This window comes from Panthera uncia, chromosome B1, assembly GCF_023721935.1.
Source record: "Panthera uncia isolate 11264 chromosome B1, Puncia_PCG_1.0, whole genome shotgun sequence".
NCBI lineage: Eukaryota > Metazoa > Chordata > Mammalia > Carnivora > Felidae > Panthera > Panthera uncia.
The window spans coordinates 68009414-68030456 of record NC_064811.1 but is presented as its reverse complement, the minus strand read 5'-3'; the positions used below and the strand labels follow the sequence as shown (position 1 = coordinate 68030456).

The window sequence follows — 21043 nt, the reverse complement described above, 5'->3', positions numbered from 1 at the left end:
TTTAAATGAAAAAAAAAGAAAAAGAAAAAATGTTTATTACACCTACAGGTGATCCTAAGACAAACCCATCATGAAGTGTGGTAAAATGATGAATTTATAGAAACACAAGTTCCAAAACTAAAAATTAAAAAAAAAAAAAAAAACAACTATAGTTGTTTATGAAAGAAACTACACACATCTGAAATAGGGAAGGACAGAAATTAACTGACCAGATCGTTTCACCCAACCTCACAAACCAAAATCTGTACCAAGGTAGCAGCCCTACCTTGTCCCCCAGCCCTCTATTCCACATGTGCCCCTCTTTACTAGCCATGACTTCCATGTGCACCCCTCTCTCTCACTTTGGTCTAGGAAATCAGCTCTTAGCTTGACTTCCAACTGCTCAATCCCTCTCAATCCATCCAGAGCTTCAATAACCTACTTTGGTCTTCAGTCCACTTCCCTGCCTACCCTAACGTGTGGTCAGCCACTTCAATCTGGCCTCGATGATTTGCTCATTCCGTTGGCATTCCTGACCTGGCATTCCCAGGCTGAAATCACACTCAGTGCCTTTCTTATTCTCAGCTATTGAATGGGGCTACTCCTAACACATATATAACTGTTGTGAGGTGCAAGTAAGTAAGGTAAGACGTTATAGGGGCCAAGAGCAGGCAGCCCCAAGATGAGCCACTTTGGCGGGAAGATTATTTTGAATTAAAAGCAATCAAAACCCAGCAGATTCAGAAAAAGTTCTTTGCCTCCCCCCACTCCAACTGCCTAAAAAGAATTTAGATAGAAGGAAGCCCTGCTTCAGGTAGAGAGCTATCACCATAGATAGCTACATTATACTATGAACTAGGTATGATACAGAGGAGCCGAGCAAGGCCTGTTTGATCAAAGTCCTCCATGTCCTATTGTTTCTCAGAGGCCCAGCAAACATTTGTTTGCCAACATTTGCTTTTCTTCATCCTCCTGTGAACTGTATTTCTTCCCTCTGAAACTCCAGATCCCTACCCCCTTTCTCCTTATACACCCCCTTCTCCTTACATACCTCATGTTGCCTGTCTTTGGAATTTCCATGTCTGTCTTGCTTCCCTGGACATATAAAATTAAATTTTATTTTCTCCCATTAATCTTTTTTTTAAGATTGATTGATTGATTGATTTATGAAAGGGGTAGCATGCAAGCAGGGGAGGGACAGAGAGAGGGAGAGAGAATCCCAAGAAGGCTCCACACTATCAGTGCATAGAGGAATGCAAGGCTCAACCCCATGAATCATGAGATCATGACCTGAGCCATAGTCCGATGCGTCACCAACTGAGCCACCCAGGTGCTCCTCCTACTAATCTGTCTTGTGTCAATTTCATTCTTAGTCCAGCTAGAAGGACCCTGAAGGTCAGAGGAAAGTCTTCCTCCTCAATAATGTAAAAGTACTCTGTGAACTCTAAACCAGTCTACAAGTATCAACTATTATGACTATTACTACTACTGACTTAAGAACTATGCTAATTTGGTACAAATAACAAATTTGTGTTATTTTAGTTCAACTGAATCATCTTTTTATAGAACTTTTTTAATGTTTATTCATTTTTGAGAGAGAGAAAGAGAGAGTATGAGCAAGGCAGGGGCAGAGAGAGAGGGAGACACAGAATCCAAAGCTGGCTCCAGGCTCTGAGCTGTCAGCAGAGTTCCATGCAGGGCTCAAATTCACCAACCTCTTGACCTGGGCCGAAGTTGGACACTTAACTGACTGGATCACCCAGGTGCCCCTCAACTGAATCTTCACTGGTGATAATTCTATTGGTTGCCTCTTGGTCATTTCATATCATACTCTCTAAAATAAACTCCCAACAGGTCCTAGTCAGCAAGGACTTCTAGTTCCAGCTCTGCTGCTTGCTCCAGGTTATTCTGGGCAATAACAACCACACTCTAGAGCAAGTTTATTATCTATATTATAAGTATATTATGTATATATAGATTGGGTTGAACTAAATTGTTTCTAAAATCCCTTGAAGCTATATGGTTCTCAGACCCTACTTTACTGAGAAAAGTGAAAGCATCAAACATTTTAATCTACTCTCTTCTGCTTTTCAAAATGTTTTTGCATCCACCCTCCATTCCTTCTTTCCTTTCCTTGGATACTCTAATCTGTATTCTTCACACCCATCTGTTTCTGTTCTAAAGCCTGCCCATCCTCATCAGCATCTTGACTCTCATTTGACTTCTTTCATACAAATACCTATCTTCCCTCCTTTGAAAAAGGAGATTTTTCTAATTAAAAATTTTTTTATGTTTGTTTATTTTTGAGAGAGAGAGAGCACATGCAGGGGAGGGGCAGAGAGAGGGGGACAGAGGGTCTGAAGCAGGCTCTGTGCTGACAGCAAACAGCCGGATGTGGGACTCAAACTCACAAACTGCAAGATCATGACCTTAGCTGCAGTCTGACACTAAACCGACTGAGTTATCCAGGTGCCCCTGAAAAAGGAGATTTTCACTTGAATGTCTTCTCTAACTGCTATCCTGTATGCCCCTTCAATGGCACTTTCTAACAATAACCACCAGTACTCTACCTCTCACATTCTTCAACCTAAAACCTAGCTTCTAGGACCTTCTGCTAAACTCTCTGTTCCATGCCTCCTCTTCATTCCTAAATACTATTGATGAGATATCCTTCCTTGAGCCCCCAGGACCTCATTATCTTGGTTCCCTTCCTATATATACAACTCTGCTCTATACATGGGCACCTCCCAAGGTTCTGTTTTCAGTTTTCTCCCCTCTTATATTCCAATCAAAAGTTGACATTTCCAGACCCGAACTTTTCATTTCAGTTTCCATCACTACCTTGAATCACCTCTATTTTATTTTTTTTAATTTTTTTTGGTAATGTTTATTTATTTTTGCGACAGAGACAGAGCATGAGCAGGGGAGGGGCAGAGAGAGAGGGAAACACAGACTCAGAAGCAGGCTCCAGGCTCCGAGCTGTCAGCCCAGAGCCTGACGTGGGGCTCGAACTCACAAGCCGTGAGATCATAACCTGAGCTGAAGTTGGATGCTCAACCGACTGAGCCACCCAGGCGCCCCGAATCACCTCTATTTTAGAGAATGATGAACCTTGCACAACCCAATTCACTCATGCCAACTCCCAACCTGCAAAACTACTCCCAAAATTTTGCTTCTTCCCCTAAAGCCTCTTAAGTTATGGATCAAAGTGTACCTGCCAGCAGGTTCTTCCTGTATTACTCTTAACTCTGATCACCCTAGTCTAGGTCCCACAATCATTATCTAAAATATACTTTCTCTCTCAACCCTTATTTCCCTGCCCCTACCAGACCTACTACAAGCCCTGTCACTTCACATCTATCACATTTGCAATACACGCCTATCTGGTTTCTTTGCAACAGGTATCTCCTGTTTCTAATGCTTTTTCCAGGCTGCTGCTGCAGTGATTAGCTAATGCCTCTGCAAAAACCCTCCAGTTACTTCCCAGAGTCCATAAAATAAAGCCTAACCTCCTTCACAAGACTTTCAAGCTCCCAGCCGCACCTCCCAAACATACACAGTTTATGTTCCAGGATCATCAAACTATTTCCAGTTCTCAGTGCCTGCAATGCTGACTCAAGAAACAGTTTCCTCATGCCCTCTGCCTAGAATGCCCTGCCCCAATGCTTGCACACCTGGTGCGTCCCCAGGCATCTTTTCATTCCAGGCTCAACCCTCATCTCCTCTTTAAAGCTCTTCCAGTTGTCCCATGGAGAGTGCAACTATGACCTCTGTGCTCGCAATTAGCCTTGTTCATATTTCTAATAAATCTAACTCATGTGTCTGCTGGGAGGTTCCTTGAGGGGGCGGTCTTGTCATCTTTTAAGTATTACTCCAGTATTTTAACAACTGGAAACACTCCCCTGCAGGTAAGACACACTTTTTCACTTGCTAACTCTCTGGAGCACAGGATCCTTCTCCCAGCATGTCTCCAGGTCCTGAACAATGAGAAAGGCATGTTAACAACACCATTACAAATGACTTAGGGGTGTACTGTAACAGCAGAATATAATAATACTTCATTATTTCCCCAAGAGTTCCGCCTTTACTTCAACTTGAACAGAGAAAAGACTTATAACAGTTTAAATAGACCAAATATTAACCCGCCTCTGATGTGCAAGCTATTTTTAAAACAGCCCTTGACCTGGAAAGACAGGTGCATTCAAGCATACACCCTGATAATAAAGAACAGATAGAGGATAGAGTTCAATGTCTCAGGGCTTGCCCAGTCAAGAGTTCCTTGTGATAAACTCTAAAAGTGCAGCAATATTTTAGACAGTTTGAAAATGCTCATCCTTGCCTAAGGAATCTTGACAGAATGAGTTGCATATGGCAACATCTACTCTCAAAAAACGAAATCCAGCTGGGTACATATTAATGAAAACCAATAGTGCAGTGTTTATAAATAAATAAGTGAGTATGCAGTAAGGTAACCCAGTCATAGATAGAGACAACAGTTCTAATGATCAAATCAAACCACAGTAGTTTCCATTTTAAATACATTAGGGTGTTAAGAAACTAAATTAATTCGAAAGTTATTTTATGCATGGCTTCCTGAACATGTTTTCTTTTATTAAAAGCTTGTTAGCTTATGCTGGTTAAGGAAGTCAACATGGCGAAGCTGGTATTTCCTTGATCCTAAACTATACCAGTGCTAAAACAAAACAAATCCCAACCTAATTAATTCTATTTTTGGTCTAGTTTCCAAGGCAGTTTTCACAGACTATTCTCAGCCCACTGTTTCTAGCTTTGTAACACCAACCTTCAGTAACTGAAAACTGTTATATTTTGTGTAATTCCTTGACACATACGTTCTATCACAGACTCTCTACCTGCTATCAAAGGTAGAAAATAAAAAGATCTGTCATCCCACTGATTCTAAGGTTTCATTGGTAAAATCACTGTTAAAGTTATTATTTCATGATATCCTGTGATGTTCCTACCAAGGCCTTGTAACTTGAGTTACATCAAGTTCACCAACATCAAGTTGCAGGTGGAACCCTCCACAAATCAGAACTGCCCAGTGGGTCTCCGCAACAGGACAAACCAGAAGGGTATCAGGAAACACTTCTACTTCCAAAAGGCCACTGATTTGACCTTGGGCAATCCATTTATTTCACTTCTGTAATTCAAACTGCGATGCTTGCTTCTAAAAAAGAATGCCTCTAGGAATAGTTCAAGAGCTTTGAGCTTCTAAAATACAATGGAATTGTCTAAACAGATTTTGGGAAGCAATCTATTCTCTGGCCCAATTTCCTAAACCACCTAGTCTAAAAGGTCATAAAAGTGCTTTGTTTTCCCAAAATTCCTACTTGGACCACTGTATTAAGGAATACGCTGAGCTTTGACTCTTTTGCTACCTTTAAATAGAATGCGAGTTAAAAGTCCTCATGAATTACCGTATCAGGTCAAATGAAATCCACTAGAAGAGCTGCACTGTCTTGGGACTCTAAAGAAGCTGGAGGATTACAACCGTGTCACGAGTATGATACACACACCCCCAACACCCCCCCTCCCAATCTATCATGCAGAGAAAGGGCACAGGAAACGAAACAGTGCTAATGGAGGAGCTCAACAGGCCAAGCCTCCAGCGCCAGGATCCAATGACATGTTAGAAACGAAGGTGCACGTCTTTAGTCCTTCCTAACTTTGTTCCCCTATCGAGAAGAGGTGTTAGGTGGCAGCTACTAGAAATCTGCACCTCCTAAGGTGGCAGGTTCCAGCTAACTCCAGCGTCGGCTTCAGACGCCAAGAAGGGGACTGGCACGGGAAGAAACTAAATTGTAGTCAAGTCGAATCATCCAGCTATCCTGGGCAGCGGTCGTGGCCATCCTGGGAAACGCACCGGCTCTGGCGTCCGGGTTCCCGACCCCACTGGAGGAAGGAGAAAATACTGCCAGGCCGGAGGAAGGCGCGGCGGGCAGCCTGCAGCTTCCCCACACATTCCTCGGGCCCCACCCTTGCTCCCAGGTGTCCCGGCCCAAACCAGGACCCAACCCGGGCGCAGGTGTGCGCCTCTCGCGGCTCCACTTACTTTGTCACTGGTGCTCTCGGTTTCGTGGTCGCCGCCGGCCGCCTCTCCCTCGCGGGGTGGCGGCGCCACCGCTCCCCCGGGGCCAGGGCAGCCTCCCCGGTGCCTCAGCTCCAACATCTCCCGCTCCCGCGCGGCCGTGGCGGCCTCCTCCAGCGCCCCGAAACCCGAAACGCGCGCGGCGTCTCACTGACGGGCTGCTCGGCTACCCCGCAGCCGCGCACTCGACGTCCGACAGAGCCGCGGCCACTAACACGCCCCCACCATGGAGGCGCCGCCGCCGCGTCGGGTCACCCCCAAAACGGCATCAACGAGCGAGCGCTCGAGGCCGCCTCCAGCGAGCGCGGCGCCGGCGGAGAGACGAGCGCCGGGGGCCGGGGTCGGGCTCGGGGCACCGGGCCCGAGCGGAGGAGGCGGGGACGCGGCGGAGCACGGCAGCCGGTTGCCAGGTGCGCGTCTCCACGCCGAGGCCCAGGTGGGAGGAGAAGAAGGGGCGGGGAGGGAAGGAGGAAGCGTGACCCTCTTTAGCACTCCATCGGACGCCAGCCGCCTCAGCCCGGGCACTCCCCGCCCCGCCCCCGGACTCAGGAGGCTGCTGGTCCCGGCCCCTCTACACCTTTTCTCGGGGTTCCTGCCTCCCGCAGCCAGGTCACGCGCCGCAGGCCCCGCCCCGCCCCGCCCCTCTGCGCTGCACTGCGGTTCCCACAGCCCCGCCTCCGTGGCGGAGAGGTGACGTCACGGCCCCCCCCCCCCCCCCCGCCACGGCTCCACCCTGGTCTCTGCACGCACACAGGTGGAGGCCACGAGAAAAGGTGGGAGCCCTGCGGACTGGAGAAAAGGGGAGGGGCGGGGAGGTGGAGGAGGGACGAGCACACTGATTAGCAAGAAGGAGGAGTTGAGACCTTGGAGACCTCGTCTTCGAGCAACCGGGAGGGCTGGAAGAACAACTCGAAGACGCCTGGTAAATATTGACAGCACTATGCACTACCGCCTTCCAATGACCAGGGTCCCATCAGCCCCGCACACCACGGCGTGGCGTGTCGGAACCCCAGAGGCGTCCAGAAGCGGAAACTTGTCTGGCAGGATGGACTCGTTGACTTCGCGGCATTCTAGCCTGGTGTCATCACCTTGAAAATAGATGCTGAGAGATGCATTTACGCCGCTGGGCGTCCCAGGATGGACTGGCCCGTTTCAGTCACAAACCCAAGCTCTGTCTCCGAGGACCTCGAATATTGGATCTAACAAAATTCCCTGCCTAGGGTCTGAAGAGAGAACCCAGACCCTAAAACGCCGCGGGGCGCAGTTACCAGCCAGCTAATCTGTAAGCAGTCCTGGACCTTGGGCTGCTAAAGTTGGAACAGGAAGGGCACAAGATCCGCATTAATTCCGTTCCAAATCCTGTTAGAAGGTGATTAGTTTTCTTGACATGTATCCACCACCTGGTTGTTACTGACAGGCTGACAAATGGAGAGGGGGGGTGGGGGGGAGGAGCAGGCCATCACACAAACGGAACAACGTTCAAGAAAACATCCTTAACAGAAATAAATAATATAAATTTCTCAAGGTCGTTACTGACATGTTGAAAATAAGTAGCTGTTGTTCTGAAAATTTAATAAGAAGCAAAACCAAAAAGTCAAGTAGAATGCATTAAAAACCAGAGCACAAGGACATCATTTTGTTTCACCAAACAAATCTTGAAAGCTCTGAGTTCAGACTGGGTCATCATATTTTCAAAAGGATATAGAGAAATCAGACTTACGAGAGGGGTAACAAAAATAATAAAATATATGAAAAAAGTCATTTGAGTGATAGACGTGGTGTGGTTTTCTTCAAGGAACAGAGCTATGGGGTGACTAGGTTAATCAACTGTCCTCCATTTCTCTGGAGGACCAGAAATGAAGGACTGCGTGCTTGTCAAGAACATAGGGTTGCAGAGGCTGCTGAAGACAGCAGTGAAGTTTCCATCTTTGGCTCCTTCACCCTACCCAGCAAAAAGGGGCATTAGAAATGCTTCATTGGTCCATTCTAGCTTTCATGGAAGTTAAGAAGCCTGAGTTGTGGTCTCGCTGATGTCATTGGCTTGAGTTAGTCATGAAGGCTCAATGCCCCCAGCTATAAAATGGATACTAAGGAAGATGGCCTCTACAGTCCCTTCCAGCGCACACATGATTCTGCAACTAACGTCTCACATTTCCAGAATCCAGTCCTTCCTTTCCCCCATGACTCAATAAAGGGGGACCTAGCATAGCAAGGTACCTGAAATGTTTCCTCTAACCCCTTTCCCTGGTCAACCCAATAAGAGGTCCTTTGACCTCCTTCTCCTTTTGCTTTAGGAGGAAAAAAGAGTGAGAGATGCAGTAGGAGGAAACAACAGAGGAAAAAAGTACAGGACAGGAGGAATGGTATTCCCTCACCTAGGAAAAGTGGAAACAATGTACAGACGGCCAAAACAGACTTGTTTACCACTTTACCTCACCCTTCCTTAAGCCCTGCCTACTGCCTGGATTTCAGCTAAGATAGTCATTTCTTTCACTTCTTTGTTATAGTTGTTGCCTCTCATCGAGTGATCACACTGAGTCCAGGCAGCGAGAACCACAGTTTATTCATCTTCACAGGCCACGCCATTGCCACAGTGCTGGCCCACACCCCCATATAGTTAATACATTTGTTGAAGAAGTGAATGAAAAAATGAATGAGTGGCAGGGGTATAGCATAACCAGGGAAAGGTATATGGTATTTGGGGTTTTGTAAAAAGGTCTATTTTAGAATTAGATAGGTACTCATTTGTCATTTTTCACTTTATATGAAAAGAGAAAGATTGATATTTTTTATTTTTTTATTTTTATTTTATTTTTTTTTAATTTTTTTAACGTTTATTTATTTTTGAGACAGAGAGAGACAGAGCATGAACAGGGGAGGAGCAGAGAGAGAGGGAAACAGAGAATCCGAAACAGGCTCCAGGCTCTGAGCTGTCAGCACAGAGCCCGACGCGGGGCTCGAACCCACGGACCGTGAGATCATGACCTGAGCCGAAGTCGGACGCTTAACCGACCAAGCCACCCAGGCGCCCGGAGAAAGATTGATTTTTAATATATATTAAGAGATTCCAGTAATGGCTTGCACATTTTTTTAAAGATATATTATGATATAGTCAACCATGGCCTTACTGAGCTCTATGTTCTCAGGCTTTCTTGGTGTCTTTTTTTTTTTCTTTTTTGACACAATGTTACATTAGTTTCAGGTGTGCTTTTTCATTTTTATCTTCCATTTTTCATTTGAGGAGCTTACGTTCTTGAAGTTTATTACATTTATGTTCAGTGACACAAAATCTGGCAGGTAATGGTTTCTAAGTCTTCACCTGTTATTATGAGAGTTTAATCTGCTAAAGGGCATCATGTAGACCCCAAGCACATGCAGGGACTAATCACACAGGAGACATTTTGCCAATACTTCTCGGTTGGCTTATAGATTTTCTACGTTAGAGATATTGGAATGATTTATAACCCTTAGCAGGGGATTTGCTAGAGGGGAAAGAGAGAGAGTACTAACATTATTATTTATATGGTTTTGATTTTAGTTTTATGTTACCCAAAGATGGACAGACCTTGCCTGAAGTGGTAAGTGGATGAGATGGAGAGACCTGTTATCACTGTCTTCCCTGGGAATCCTCAGAATGTTCCCAGACTGATAAACATACCTCTTGTGTGGGAATTTGAGCTGCTTTCCACATTAGAGCCTCAAAGGCGCCTGACTGGAATGTCCCCAACTTGCCAGGGGACCAGGAAATCTTCCTCTGCCACACTCGTGTTATAGCTTTCCTCACTTGACCTGTCTTTCTCTGTTGCCCTCTGCCAGTCTGTAAGTTGCAGGTAGGAATTTCCAACATAGGCCTACTAGAGAAACATTGTGGGAAATCCCTGAAGGATAATTTATGTTTGCAATCTTATTTTTAAGGAAACAACACAGGAAAACAACAGTGTACCATCAGGTATGATAGTGACTGAGTATCAGAGGGGCAAGCGCAGTAGTGCAGTTAGACACACAGGTTTAACGTAGGGGCGGCCATGCCTTCCAGTCATAACCCTACCGCCTTCTAGCTGTAACCCTCCTTACTTCACGGAACATCACATGCAGCTGAAGCCATATGGTAACTGACACGACCGTTCAAAGTGTACGTAGTAGCTCTTCATGTAACACTCCACAAAGCGCCTTTGCATACATTATTTATTCTACTCAACAACCCATAATTTCGGTAGGACAAATATTATTACTCCTATTTTTCAAGTTAAAAAAAATCCAAGGTTCAGTATGTAAACTGCCCAGGTTTGGGATTGAAGCCTAGGTTTTTTGTACTTCAAATTCTTCCGGGTCCACTGTGTATTACAAATAGGTAGTAGCAGAAATAAATAACTTCTAAGAGGGAGCAACTTCTAACAACTAAGCACAGAAGTCTGGAGCCAACCTGAGTTCAGATTCTAGCTGTGCCACCTACCGGCCTGTGCCAGTAGTCAAGTAACTTAATCCCCTGTGCCCCAGTGTCCTCATGTATACAATGAGAGTATGGGTAACCATATTTCCCTCCTGGAAGTCTTATGAAGATGAAATTGGTTAATACATATAAAATACTTATAACCTTATCTGGTCATATTGAAGGACTATGCAAGTATTATCTGTGATTACCATTTATATTAATAAAAGCTGTATTTGTCAAGAACAATGTTCAACTTCTAAATTCACTGAAGCCACAACACCCCGGAATACCTTGAAGCAAAAAAGGACATGCTGACATTACTTTGCCCAGGTGGGTAGAGATTAAAAAATGGGGTAGGGCAACTTTGCAAATAGGTACAAAGAAATCATCAGCTTGTCAGATTAATAAATCTTTGCTTTATCCTCCAGTGGTAGTAAGATGAACGAAATTGGCAGTCCCTATTGTTAACTGGAATCCATTTCTACCGTGTAGCCTTTATATGATATGGTGACTGCAGAGTTCCTTCTCTAGTTTCTGTACGGAGTCAGAGTAACTCTCAGCAAATTACATTTTGGTACTTTAATTCTTCTGGAAAATAGGTAGTATATTCCCTCTCTAGCCTTATAAGTTATGTTCTAAAAGAATAGGTATACGTGTGCTTTCAACATCGCATGGTTCAACGATTTTGTTACTGTTGAATCTGGCTGGATTTGCATCTTTTTGGAGGTGGTCATTTAGAGAAGTGGGGGAGATTGGTTAACTCCCCTTCAAGAGGCTGAATCACTGATTTGTTTCAAATTGTATCAATTATCTCTGTCAACAAATTGCTGAGATCCAGAGGTATCCGTCAAGGTTCTTAGATGCAAGTCTGGCGGACTTAGGCAGACAAGGAATTTACTAAATGGTTAAGAAGCTCACAGAACTCTTGGGAAAGCTAAAGAACCCACGCAGAAACTGCTAGAAACAAAAGATGCTAAGCAGCGGCCAGGACTGGAGTCCAAGCCATACCCACAACCAGCCAACGGAGGCCCCTGCTGCTAGACCCATTGGGACAGACCACCAAGGCTTGCACCTTCTCTGTGGGGCACCGGCCACTAGGTGCCACAGTTGCCGCCACTGGCTCTTTTCTCACTTAGGTTTTTCTTCACAAACTCTTATTTACTTACACTTTAACAATAGGCAGCATTTCCTAATAAGATGCAATAATAATGAACACATAAAGAAGCCAAGAGACAAACAAACGAACAGACTTTTAAAGCAGTAGTTGCCAGAGGGGAGGTAGATGGGGGTCTATGTGAAATAGGTGAAGGGGATTGAGAGGTACAAACCTCCAGAGATGGAAAGTACAGCATAAGGAATATAGTCACAGGTGGTAACTACGCTTACTGTGATGAGCACTGAGTATAGAATTGTTGAATTATTATGTTATACACCTGAAACTAATATAATACTGTGTATTAATTATACTTCAATAGAAAAAAGGAAAAAAATAAAAAATAATTTGAAAAGATGTAGTAATAGCCATGAGATATATCTGTAAAAAACTCTTTACTGATCAGAAATAAAAGATACAGTTCATGTCTGTTGGAAAACATAACGAAAACTGTATTTCATCTAAGACTCCCTTTTGAAAAATTATTTTAATGCCTATTTATTTATTTTGAGAGAGAGAGAGAGAGCACAAGCAAGTTTGGGAGGGGCAGAGAGAGGGACAGAGAGAATCCCAAGCAGCGTGGAGCCCAACATGGGTCTCCATCCCACAAACTGTAAGATCATGACCTGAGCCAAAACCAAGAGTTGAATGCTTAACCACTGAGCCATCCAGATGCCCCTAAGACTCCCTTTTTATTTACCTTTCAACCTCTCTGAAATCATAGTATGTCTTACAGTTGCTGTGATAAGAAAACACTGTGTCATATTTAATTGGCCATTTTATTTTTCTTCACAGTACATGAAATAATAGTGCGTTTTTTAAATGATGGTTAAGTGAGTCAATGAAGTATAGCACTTTAAAGATTGACTATTGTTGGTTAGGATCACATATCTTAGATTTTTGCAGATGGTCCCAATTACATGCATTTATTTCTTTTCAGTAAAGGGTATTTATTCAATATATAACTATATATTATTAAGGTTTCAAAAATTTGAAAAACGTTTCCACATTTATATATTCTCATAGCAAAAAAAAAAAAACAACAAACAAATCAAACAAACAAAAAACAAAAATACCTTTTGCTACATTAATTTTTTGGAGAAAGCAGGATCCAGGCTCTGAACTATCAGGACAGAGCCTGACAGGGGGCTCAAACTCACGAGCCGAGTTGTGAGATCAAGTTGTGAGATCACGATCTGAGCCGAAGTCAGGTGCTTAACCTACTGAACCACTCAGGTGCCCTGAGGCCTAATTTTTTATTTGGAAAATATCTTCAGCAAGCATATTTAACAATTTATTTCATAAGTGAATCTATTATAATCCTGCATATGACAAAAGACCTTTAGTGTTAGATGTATCTCTGGTAATACCTATTGTCTGTTGCCCCTCTTATAATCTGATTTACTTAAAAATATTCTTATCATATTTTAAGAGATTTGATATGCTCCCAAATTAATATTAATATCCCAAATTATTGCAGAGATTAAATTAATCCCCTCTGTCCCCTTAACAATAATTGGTGCCTTGATCATGGAGTATTTGATGCATTTTCTTGTGTTTAAACTTCTGGAGGTGGAGAGGGACTATAGCCTCCAGGCAGCTGGAAAGAGCCTAGAACAGGAAACGGATGAGAATATCTGGGTGGGCCAGGAATGGTCGCTAACCTAAGATACTTAAGAAAGACCGAATACCGTTCAGTGTGTGTTTTTGTCAACAAACCTGGCTTTAGCAACATATCATTCAGACTGTAAATACTGTACTGTTGTGTTTAGGAAACAAATGCCAAAATGACTTTAACTGGATTGTGCCAAGTTATTTCCAGCATTTTTGAGGAGGAGATTAGTAGTGCAATAAAAAAGCATGTTCTACAAGGACACTGAACTTTTCATTAGACAAAACCTTGAATTGCCTTACTTGCAAACCAAATTTAGACAGCCTTGTCACTTGGCAGTCTTGTCAAAAGAATGCATGAATAGTATCAATTTGCATATATGTGAATTAAAGAAGTTACTCAAAACTATGGAATCATTGACACATGTTAGAAGAGAGATTCATAAATGTTTCTTTCAAAACATCAAGACCAATGATTGTTAACATAGCAGTGTCAGGTAAAACTGACAAGTTTTGGAAAGGAGAAAAGGAGTTTTTCTTTTAATTTTTTTTAATGTTTATTTTGAGAGAGAGACATAGCACCAGCTGGGGAGGGGCAGAGAGAGACAGAGACAGAATCCAAAGCAGGCTCCAGGCTCTGGGATGTCAGCACAGAGCCCGATGTAGGGCTTGAACTCATGAGCCGTGAGATCATGACCTGAGCTGAAGTCAGACACTCAATCAACTGAGCCACCCAGATGCCTCAATTTTTAGAATTTATTTATTTATTTATTTATTTATTTATTTAGAGACAGAGACAGTCGAGTGGGGGAGGGACAAAGAGAGGGAGACAAGAATCCCAAGCAGGGGCTTAAATCACGAAACCGTGAGATCATGACCTAAGCTGAAACCAAGAGTTGGGTGTTTTACAGACTGAGTCACCCAGTATGCTTAACCGACTGAGTCCCCCAGGTGCCCCTAAAAAGAAGCAAAAGAGATATTTAGTGGTCCTTGCCATGGGTGTTGGGCACTGCCTAGCAGGTCCACTGGAGATTATCTGATACTATAGAGGGATGCACCTTTTTTGTTGCCTTACACATCTCAGGCTGCCATAACCAAAATACCACACACTGGGTGGCTCATAAACAATAGAAATTTATTTCTCACAGTTCTGGAGGCTGGATGTGTAAGATCAGGGTGCCAACTTGGTCCAGTTCTTTTAAGGGCCTGCTCTCCAGTTGCAGACTGCTGACTTCTCAGATCCTCACTTGGCAGACAGCAGAAAGAAGAAACAAACTGTCTAATGGCTCTCATAAATCACCAATCCCATGCATGAGGACTCTCCTCAGGGCTTCATCTAATCCTTATTACCTCCCAAAGGCCCTACCTCCTAAGACCATCACATTGGGGGGTACAGTCTCAACATATGAATTTGGGTGGGAGACACACATTCAGTCTATAGCAATTGTGTTTGATCACCTAGGCTATTTTATAACTCTGTAGGGATGAAAGTTGATTTGTGGAAAACTAATAATCATGGACTTGGTTCTTGCTCATGACAATGTAAATGAATTTTTTCTGATAGAGAATATGTCATTTTAAGTCAAAATCCCATTTGAACTAATTTTAATATCTTTCTGGCTCCCTCATTAATTAATGCATCAAATAAAATCTTTGACGTGTTTGTTTCATATTTTTATGAGATTCATGATTCATGATTTTTGGAAATTATACTTTAGAAACAATAATAATGCATATCTGTTTTCATTCCATAGATACTCATCTGTTTATGTAACAAATATTTATTGTGCACCTACAAATGTCAGTACACTCTGCGAGGCACTTTACGGGATTCGGAGATAAGAACCAAGTGAAATTCTAATATGTGGGGTTTTTTAAATTTATGTATTTATTTTTGAAAGAGAGAGAAAGAATGAGTGGAGGAGGGGCAGAGAGAGGGAGAGAGAGAATTCCAAGCAGGCTGTGCACTTTCAGCACAGAGTCCAATGCAGGGCTCAGTCTCATAAACGGTGAGATCATGATCTGAGCCGAAATCAAGAGTAGGACACTTAACTGACCAAGCCACCCAGGTGCCCCTGGATTTTTTTAAATCTGTGTACATACATACATACACACACATACACACCTATCCAATTACAAATGATACATGAAAGTTAAAAAGTTAAACAATACTGTATTATCTAGAGTGTATAGTAACTCCTGAAAATATACTATTTTCCTAGACAAAACTACTGTTTAACTGTTTGGTGGACTTCCTTGCACACACACACACACACACACACACACACAGAAATATATACATTATATACATTACATAGTATATACATGTATTTGTACTGCATAATATTCTATAGCATACTTTTTAATTTAATAGTATGCCTTGGAGCATATTATTTAATGATATGCCAGCTGTCCGGATGGGGAGTGAGACTTGAGCTGAAAATGGGCATTAAAGCCGTTCCTGGGTGGCTCAGTTGGTTAAGTGTCCAACTTCAGCTCAGGTCATGATCTCACAGCTTGGCTTGTGAGTTTGAGCCCCTCATCAGGCTCTGTGCTGACAACTCAGAGCATGGAGACTGCTTCGGATTTTATGTCTCCCTCTCTCTCTGCCCTTTCCCTGCTCACACTCTGTGTCTCTCTGTTTCTCAAAAATAAATAAACATTAAAAAAAAGAAAAAAGGAAAATGGACATTAGAAACCAATGTATTGAAGAATTGACTCCATCTCATTATGCCTGTTCTTCATCCATGTGCACAGAATGCTTGGCAAATATCAAATACTTTTTCTAAAGATAGTGGACCAATCCAAGAGGAAAAAAATCCAAGGCGAAAAAAATCGCCTACATCTCATCCAGTTCTCTAATGTAAATTCCCTTGGTTGACCAACCTCTTCCACGGGCAGTATCACAATCCAATATTTCTAGTTGGTTCTTTAATATGAAGGGGGAAAATGTCACCAGGCATTTAAAGAAAAGTATGCTACAAAATAAAAATATAGATATCTAAGTGGTACTTGGCAAAGGTAATTTAGAAACTAGAAGAGGGGAGACTGGTCGTCTCAGTCTGTTAAGCGTCGGACTCTTGATTTCAGCTCAGGTCATGATCTCACAATTCATGGAATTGAGCCCCGAGACAGGTTCTGCACTGACAGTGTGGAGCCTGCTTGGGATTCTCTCTCTGTCCCTCCCCTGTGTGTTCTCTCTCTCTCTCTCTCTCTCAAAATAAATAAAGAAAGAAAGAAACTTGAAAAGACTGGGTATCTCAGTCAGTTGAGCATCCGACTTGGGCTCAGGTCATGATCTCATGGCTCATGGTTTCGAGCTCCACATTGGGCTCTGCACTGACAGTATGGAGCCGGCTTGGAATTCTCTCTCTCGCCTTCTCTCTGCCCCTCCCTGACTCGTGCTTTCTCTCTCTCTCTAAATAAATAAACTTTTAAAAAATTAAAAAAAAAAAACCTAGAGGAGAATTTTGAAACAAGAAGGGAGTGCTATTCTAGTGTCACAAACTCTTTTTGGTTTCTGGACCCAATTCCAGTGTTGGGGAAGGGGGAGCACCCTTCCAACAGCCAGCAATTCTCAGACACCAGCAGAATGTCTGAGAATTCAACCCAAGTCTGACACTATCTACCTAGAGATAGCACCGATTTTTTCAGGTTGAGGGGTCAGTCCTACAAGACTGCCTCTAACCTCCCGCACCCTCCACTTCAGACACTATTCTCAAGCCCCAAGTTGTTACTTGTGCTTCTGACCAGCCCGCTGCAGATTAAGTGTTCCAACTGTCTTCTCCCTGGACTTGCCAGTTGTTACCTTATACTCTGACCAATTGGCTACAAATCAGAGGTTCCCAGGACCTCCTTCTTTGGTTCTTTCAATTTGCACAGAACTCAGGGAAACACTTAACATGTACCAGCTTACTAAAGGGTATGATAAAGGTTACCAATCAACAGCCAGATGAAGAGATACATAGGGTGAGGTATAGGAAAAGGGCACAGCACTTCTGTGCCCTCTTCAAGCATGCCACTCTCCACACACCTCCACTTGTTCACCATCCTGAGCCACAGGAATCTAGTCCTTTCAGGTTTTTATGGAGGCCTCATTACATAGTCAGGATTGGCTAAGTCACTGGCCATTAACTTATTCTACCTCCAGCTCCTCTCCCCTCCTTGCAGGTCAGGGGGTGAGGTTAGAAGGCCCAACCTTATAATTACATGGTTGGTCCTCCTGGCACCTAGCCCCCACCCTCCAGTGGGATCCCAAATCCCCTTCATTAGTAACAAGACACCCATGCCACCTTTATGGCTTCAGAAACTATGGATGAAGACCAAATATATCTGAGAAATATATGTATTTCTCAGAAAGCATTATATCACAACAATAAAAAGGGAAAAAAAAGAATAAGAGCTCTTGGAAATGGAAAATATGATTGTGAAAAAAGAAAAGATTCTATAGTAGATAAGTAAAACCAATAAGATCTATATCTGCAGAAAGGCATTTATTATAAATTATTGACTCATGGGATTATGGAGGCCAAAATTCCCCATATCCATTGTCTGAAAGCCAGAAGCCTAGGGATGCTAGGCAGTATAGTTCTGGTTCAAACCCAAAAAGCCTGAGAATCAGAGGAGCCAATGGTGTAAGTCTCAGTCTAAGTCCAAAAGCCCAAGAGCCAGGGACCAAAGGTATAAGTCCCCACCCAAGTCCAAAGGCCCAAAAGCCAGGAAGACCAATGTCCAAGAGCAGGAGAAGATGGATGTCCTAGTTCAAGCGAGAGAACAAATTCACCTTCCTCCGCCTTCCTGTTCTGCTAGCTCTCAAGGATTAGATGATACTTACCCATTGGTGAGTGTGGATTTTACTCAGTCTATGGATTCAAATGCTGATCTCTTCTGGGAACAGCCTCACAGATGCACCTAGAAATAATATTTTCCCAGCTCTCTGGGCACCCATATAAGTTGACACACAAAGTTAACCTTCACAGATCCAATCCACATCCCACTCTTGTCAGCACAACTTCTGTCTTCTCTCCAAGTTCATCTTTGGCTACTTGTCACTGCGGTGGTCTCCTTAGCGTTCCCCTGACACAGCTCCACCTCTGTATCATCCACCCTTTTGGTCCCCATCTCTCTTTTCATGAAGTACACTTGAACTTTATCTCAGCTCTCTCAGTTGTGCTTCCTACTCCTACCATTTCAAATATGCAAAAGCCGTTATCTTGAAAATGACAAGCAACTACACTCCAATTACCAACCGATATCCACCCTCCTGAGAAGGGTGGAGGGGGTGTGTGAGGAGGGGGGTATGGGGTGGGGTATAGATTTTAAATAACTAATTTTGTTTTCCTGTCAGATGTATCTTTGTAAAGACGGTAGTTTTGTTTTTGCTTTTCAGGGATTGTGACTTCTCTTCCTGGTATTTGGGAGCTGGCCTAGTGCCTTGGTTATTAAATGGACATGAAGGATAATAGAAATGGATGTGTCAAAGGTGACTCCAAAGTTTTTACCTCAGAGACCACTAGAGAATGACAGTGTTTGCCAAAAGCGGGGACACTGAAAAGAGCTGCTACTTCCTGTGTAACCCCAATGAAACTTAGCAGTGGGTGAGAGCTGAGAATCTTATTTGGACATGAACGTTTTGAGACAATAATAATTCTCTGAAGTAACAACGTTGAGGTTGTGGAAGTTGTATGAGACTGTGGTATAAGTGGAAGAACAAAAATTGAAGGTAACAGACAGGAATCGCCAGCATGGAAGGGGTGGGGGGGCTGGAGTGGAGACACTGGATGAGTGTGCAAAAGGCTTCCTGACCAGGGTAAGGAAAAGGAAAGAATACAGGGCAGCAACAAGCAAAGGATGGAGATGTAAGAACAGAATCAGGGTGTTATAGCATTGTGAATGCCAGAGAAGGAAAAAATTCAACAACAACTAACATTTATAAACCTTCAATAATGGCATGCATTATAAGTGAAATAAGTCAGTTGGAGAAAGACAAATACCATATGATTTCACTCATATGTAGGATTGAAGAAACAAAACAAACAAGCAGAAGAAAAAAGAGAGAGTGAGCAAACCAAGAAACAGACTCTTAACTATAAAGAACAATCAGATAGGGTGCCTGGGTGGCTCAGCTGGTCAAGCGTCTGACTTTAGCTCAGGTCACGATCTCGTGGTTCATGAGTTCAAGCCCCACGTCAGGCTCTGTGCTGATCGCTTGGAGTCTGAAGCCTGATTCAGATTCTGTGTCTCCCTCTCTCTCTCTGTCCCTCCCTCACTCACACTCTGTCTCTCTCTCTGTCTGCCCTTCTCTCCTGTTCGTGCTCTCTCTCTCTCACTCTAAAATAAACTTAAAAAAAGGAACATATTAAAAAATGGCATGCATTATTTCAGTTAAAATTCTTAACTGACCAAATTCTTATGACCAAAGTATTATTATACCTCTCCTCATTGATGAGGAAATCGATTTATGAAAGTTATACAATTTGTCAAGAGTCACATAGCTGGTAATCAAATCAGATTAGGAGAACCCTAAAATCTAGACCCTTTAAGCACTACTCCAGAAGATACGTTTGAGAATCCAGAGTTTGTATACAATCATATAATCCTCATTGTGTACTAGGCTCTGTTATGTGCCTTTTATGGACTTACTGAATTCTCACATACTCATCAGAACTGCTATTCCCAAGTAAGTTGTAGAGAGGTGTTTGTAACTCAAGTCTAGGCACTTGTTAAATAGTGGAGTTAGAATTTGGACCCTATGGGTCTGTTCCAGTGTTCATTTTTTCACTATTATTTTTAAATGTTTTATTTATTTATTTATTCATTCATTCATTCATTCATTAGAGAGTGCAAGTGGGGGAGGGGCAGAGAGAGAGGGACAGAGGGTCTGAAGTGGGCACTGCGCTGACAGCAGGGAGCCCAATGCAGGGCTGGAACCCAGGAACCTCCATATCATGACATGAGCCAAAGTTGGATGCTCAACTGATTGAGCCACCCAGGCGCCCCCAGAACTTATTTTTTTAAAAAAATGATTGGGGTGCCTGCGTGGCTCAGTTGGTTAAGCGTCCGACTTCGGCTCAGGTCATGATCTCGCGGTCTGTGAGTTCAAGCCCCGCGTCGGGCTCTGTGCTGACAGCTCAGAGCCTGGAGCCTATTTCAGATTCTGTGTCTCCCTCTCTCTCCGACCCTCCCCCGTTCATGCTCTGTCTCTCTCTGTCTCAAAAATAAATAAACGTTAAAAAAAATAAAATTAAATTAAATTAAAAAAAAATGATGGAAAGGGGGAAAAAAAAGCCATTATTCCATGTTTTCAGTTAAATATATTCAGTGAAACCAAACTTTGAAAGCCACTGCGGTAACTTCTGTCAGGTGGCTCTTGCTCCCTCCCTGCACTGCATCCACCTACAGGCTCAGCCTCTGAGAGAATTATAATATCATATCCATTTCATGGTCCCCTGCCTCGTTTTCTCCCTTTTCTCTTTCTTCCACCACAGAGAACTTGACATTTCTGAAGGGCCCAGTAGTCTCAGTTGAACAAATTTTATTTGCCACTAGAAAATAGCTGACTGCCCTAATGTGACAAACATGTTAATCACATAGCTATTATTTTCTTTTGTCCTTCTCCATTTATTTTCTCTGTGATCAAAGCCAAAACAAATAGTAAATATTTTCCACTGCCTCTTACGCTAGTGTTCTTCCCTCCCCTCCCCCATGAATGGATAGAGGAGCACTGGCTAAAATAAAAAGGTATGTGCTTATTATGAGC

The 21043-nt window shown here is 43.1% G+C and overlaps 1 protein-coding gene across 1 annotated transcript in view; it reads right to left on the bottom strand.

The window, feature by feature from the left end:
• Positions 1–6665, bottom strand: part of CDS1 (CDP-diacylglycerol synthase 1) — a 68937-nt gene extending 62272 nt beyond the window's left edge. The window contains exon 1 of the mRNA XM_049630819.1: positions 6053–6665. Within this exon, the coding sequence (XP_049486776.1) occupies positions 6053–6169 (117 nt within the window). The 5' untranslated portion in view covers positions 6170–6665. The remainder of the gene's footprint in view (positions 1–6052) is intronic.
• Between the last annotated feature and the right edge of the window lie 14378 nt (positions 6666–21043).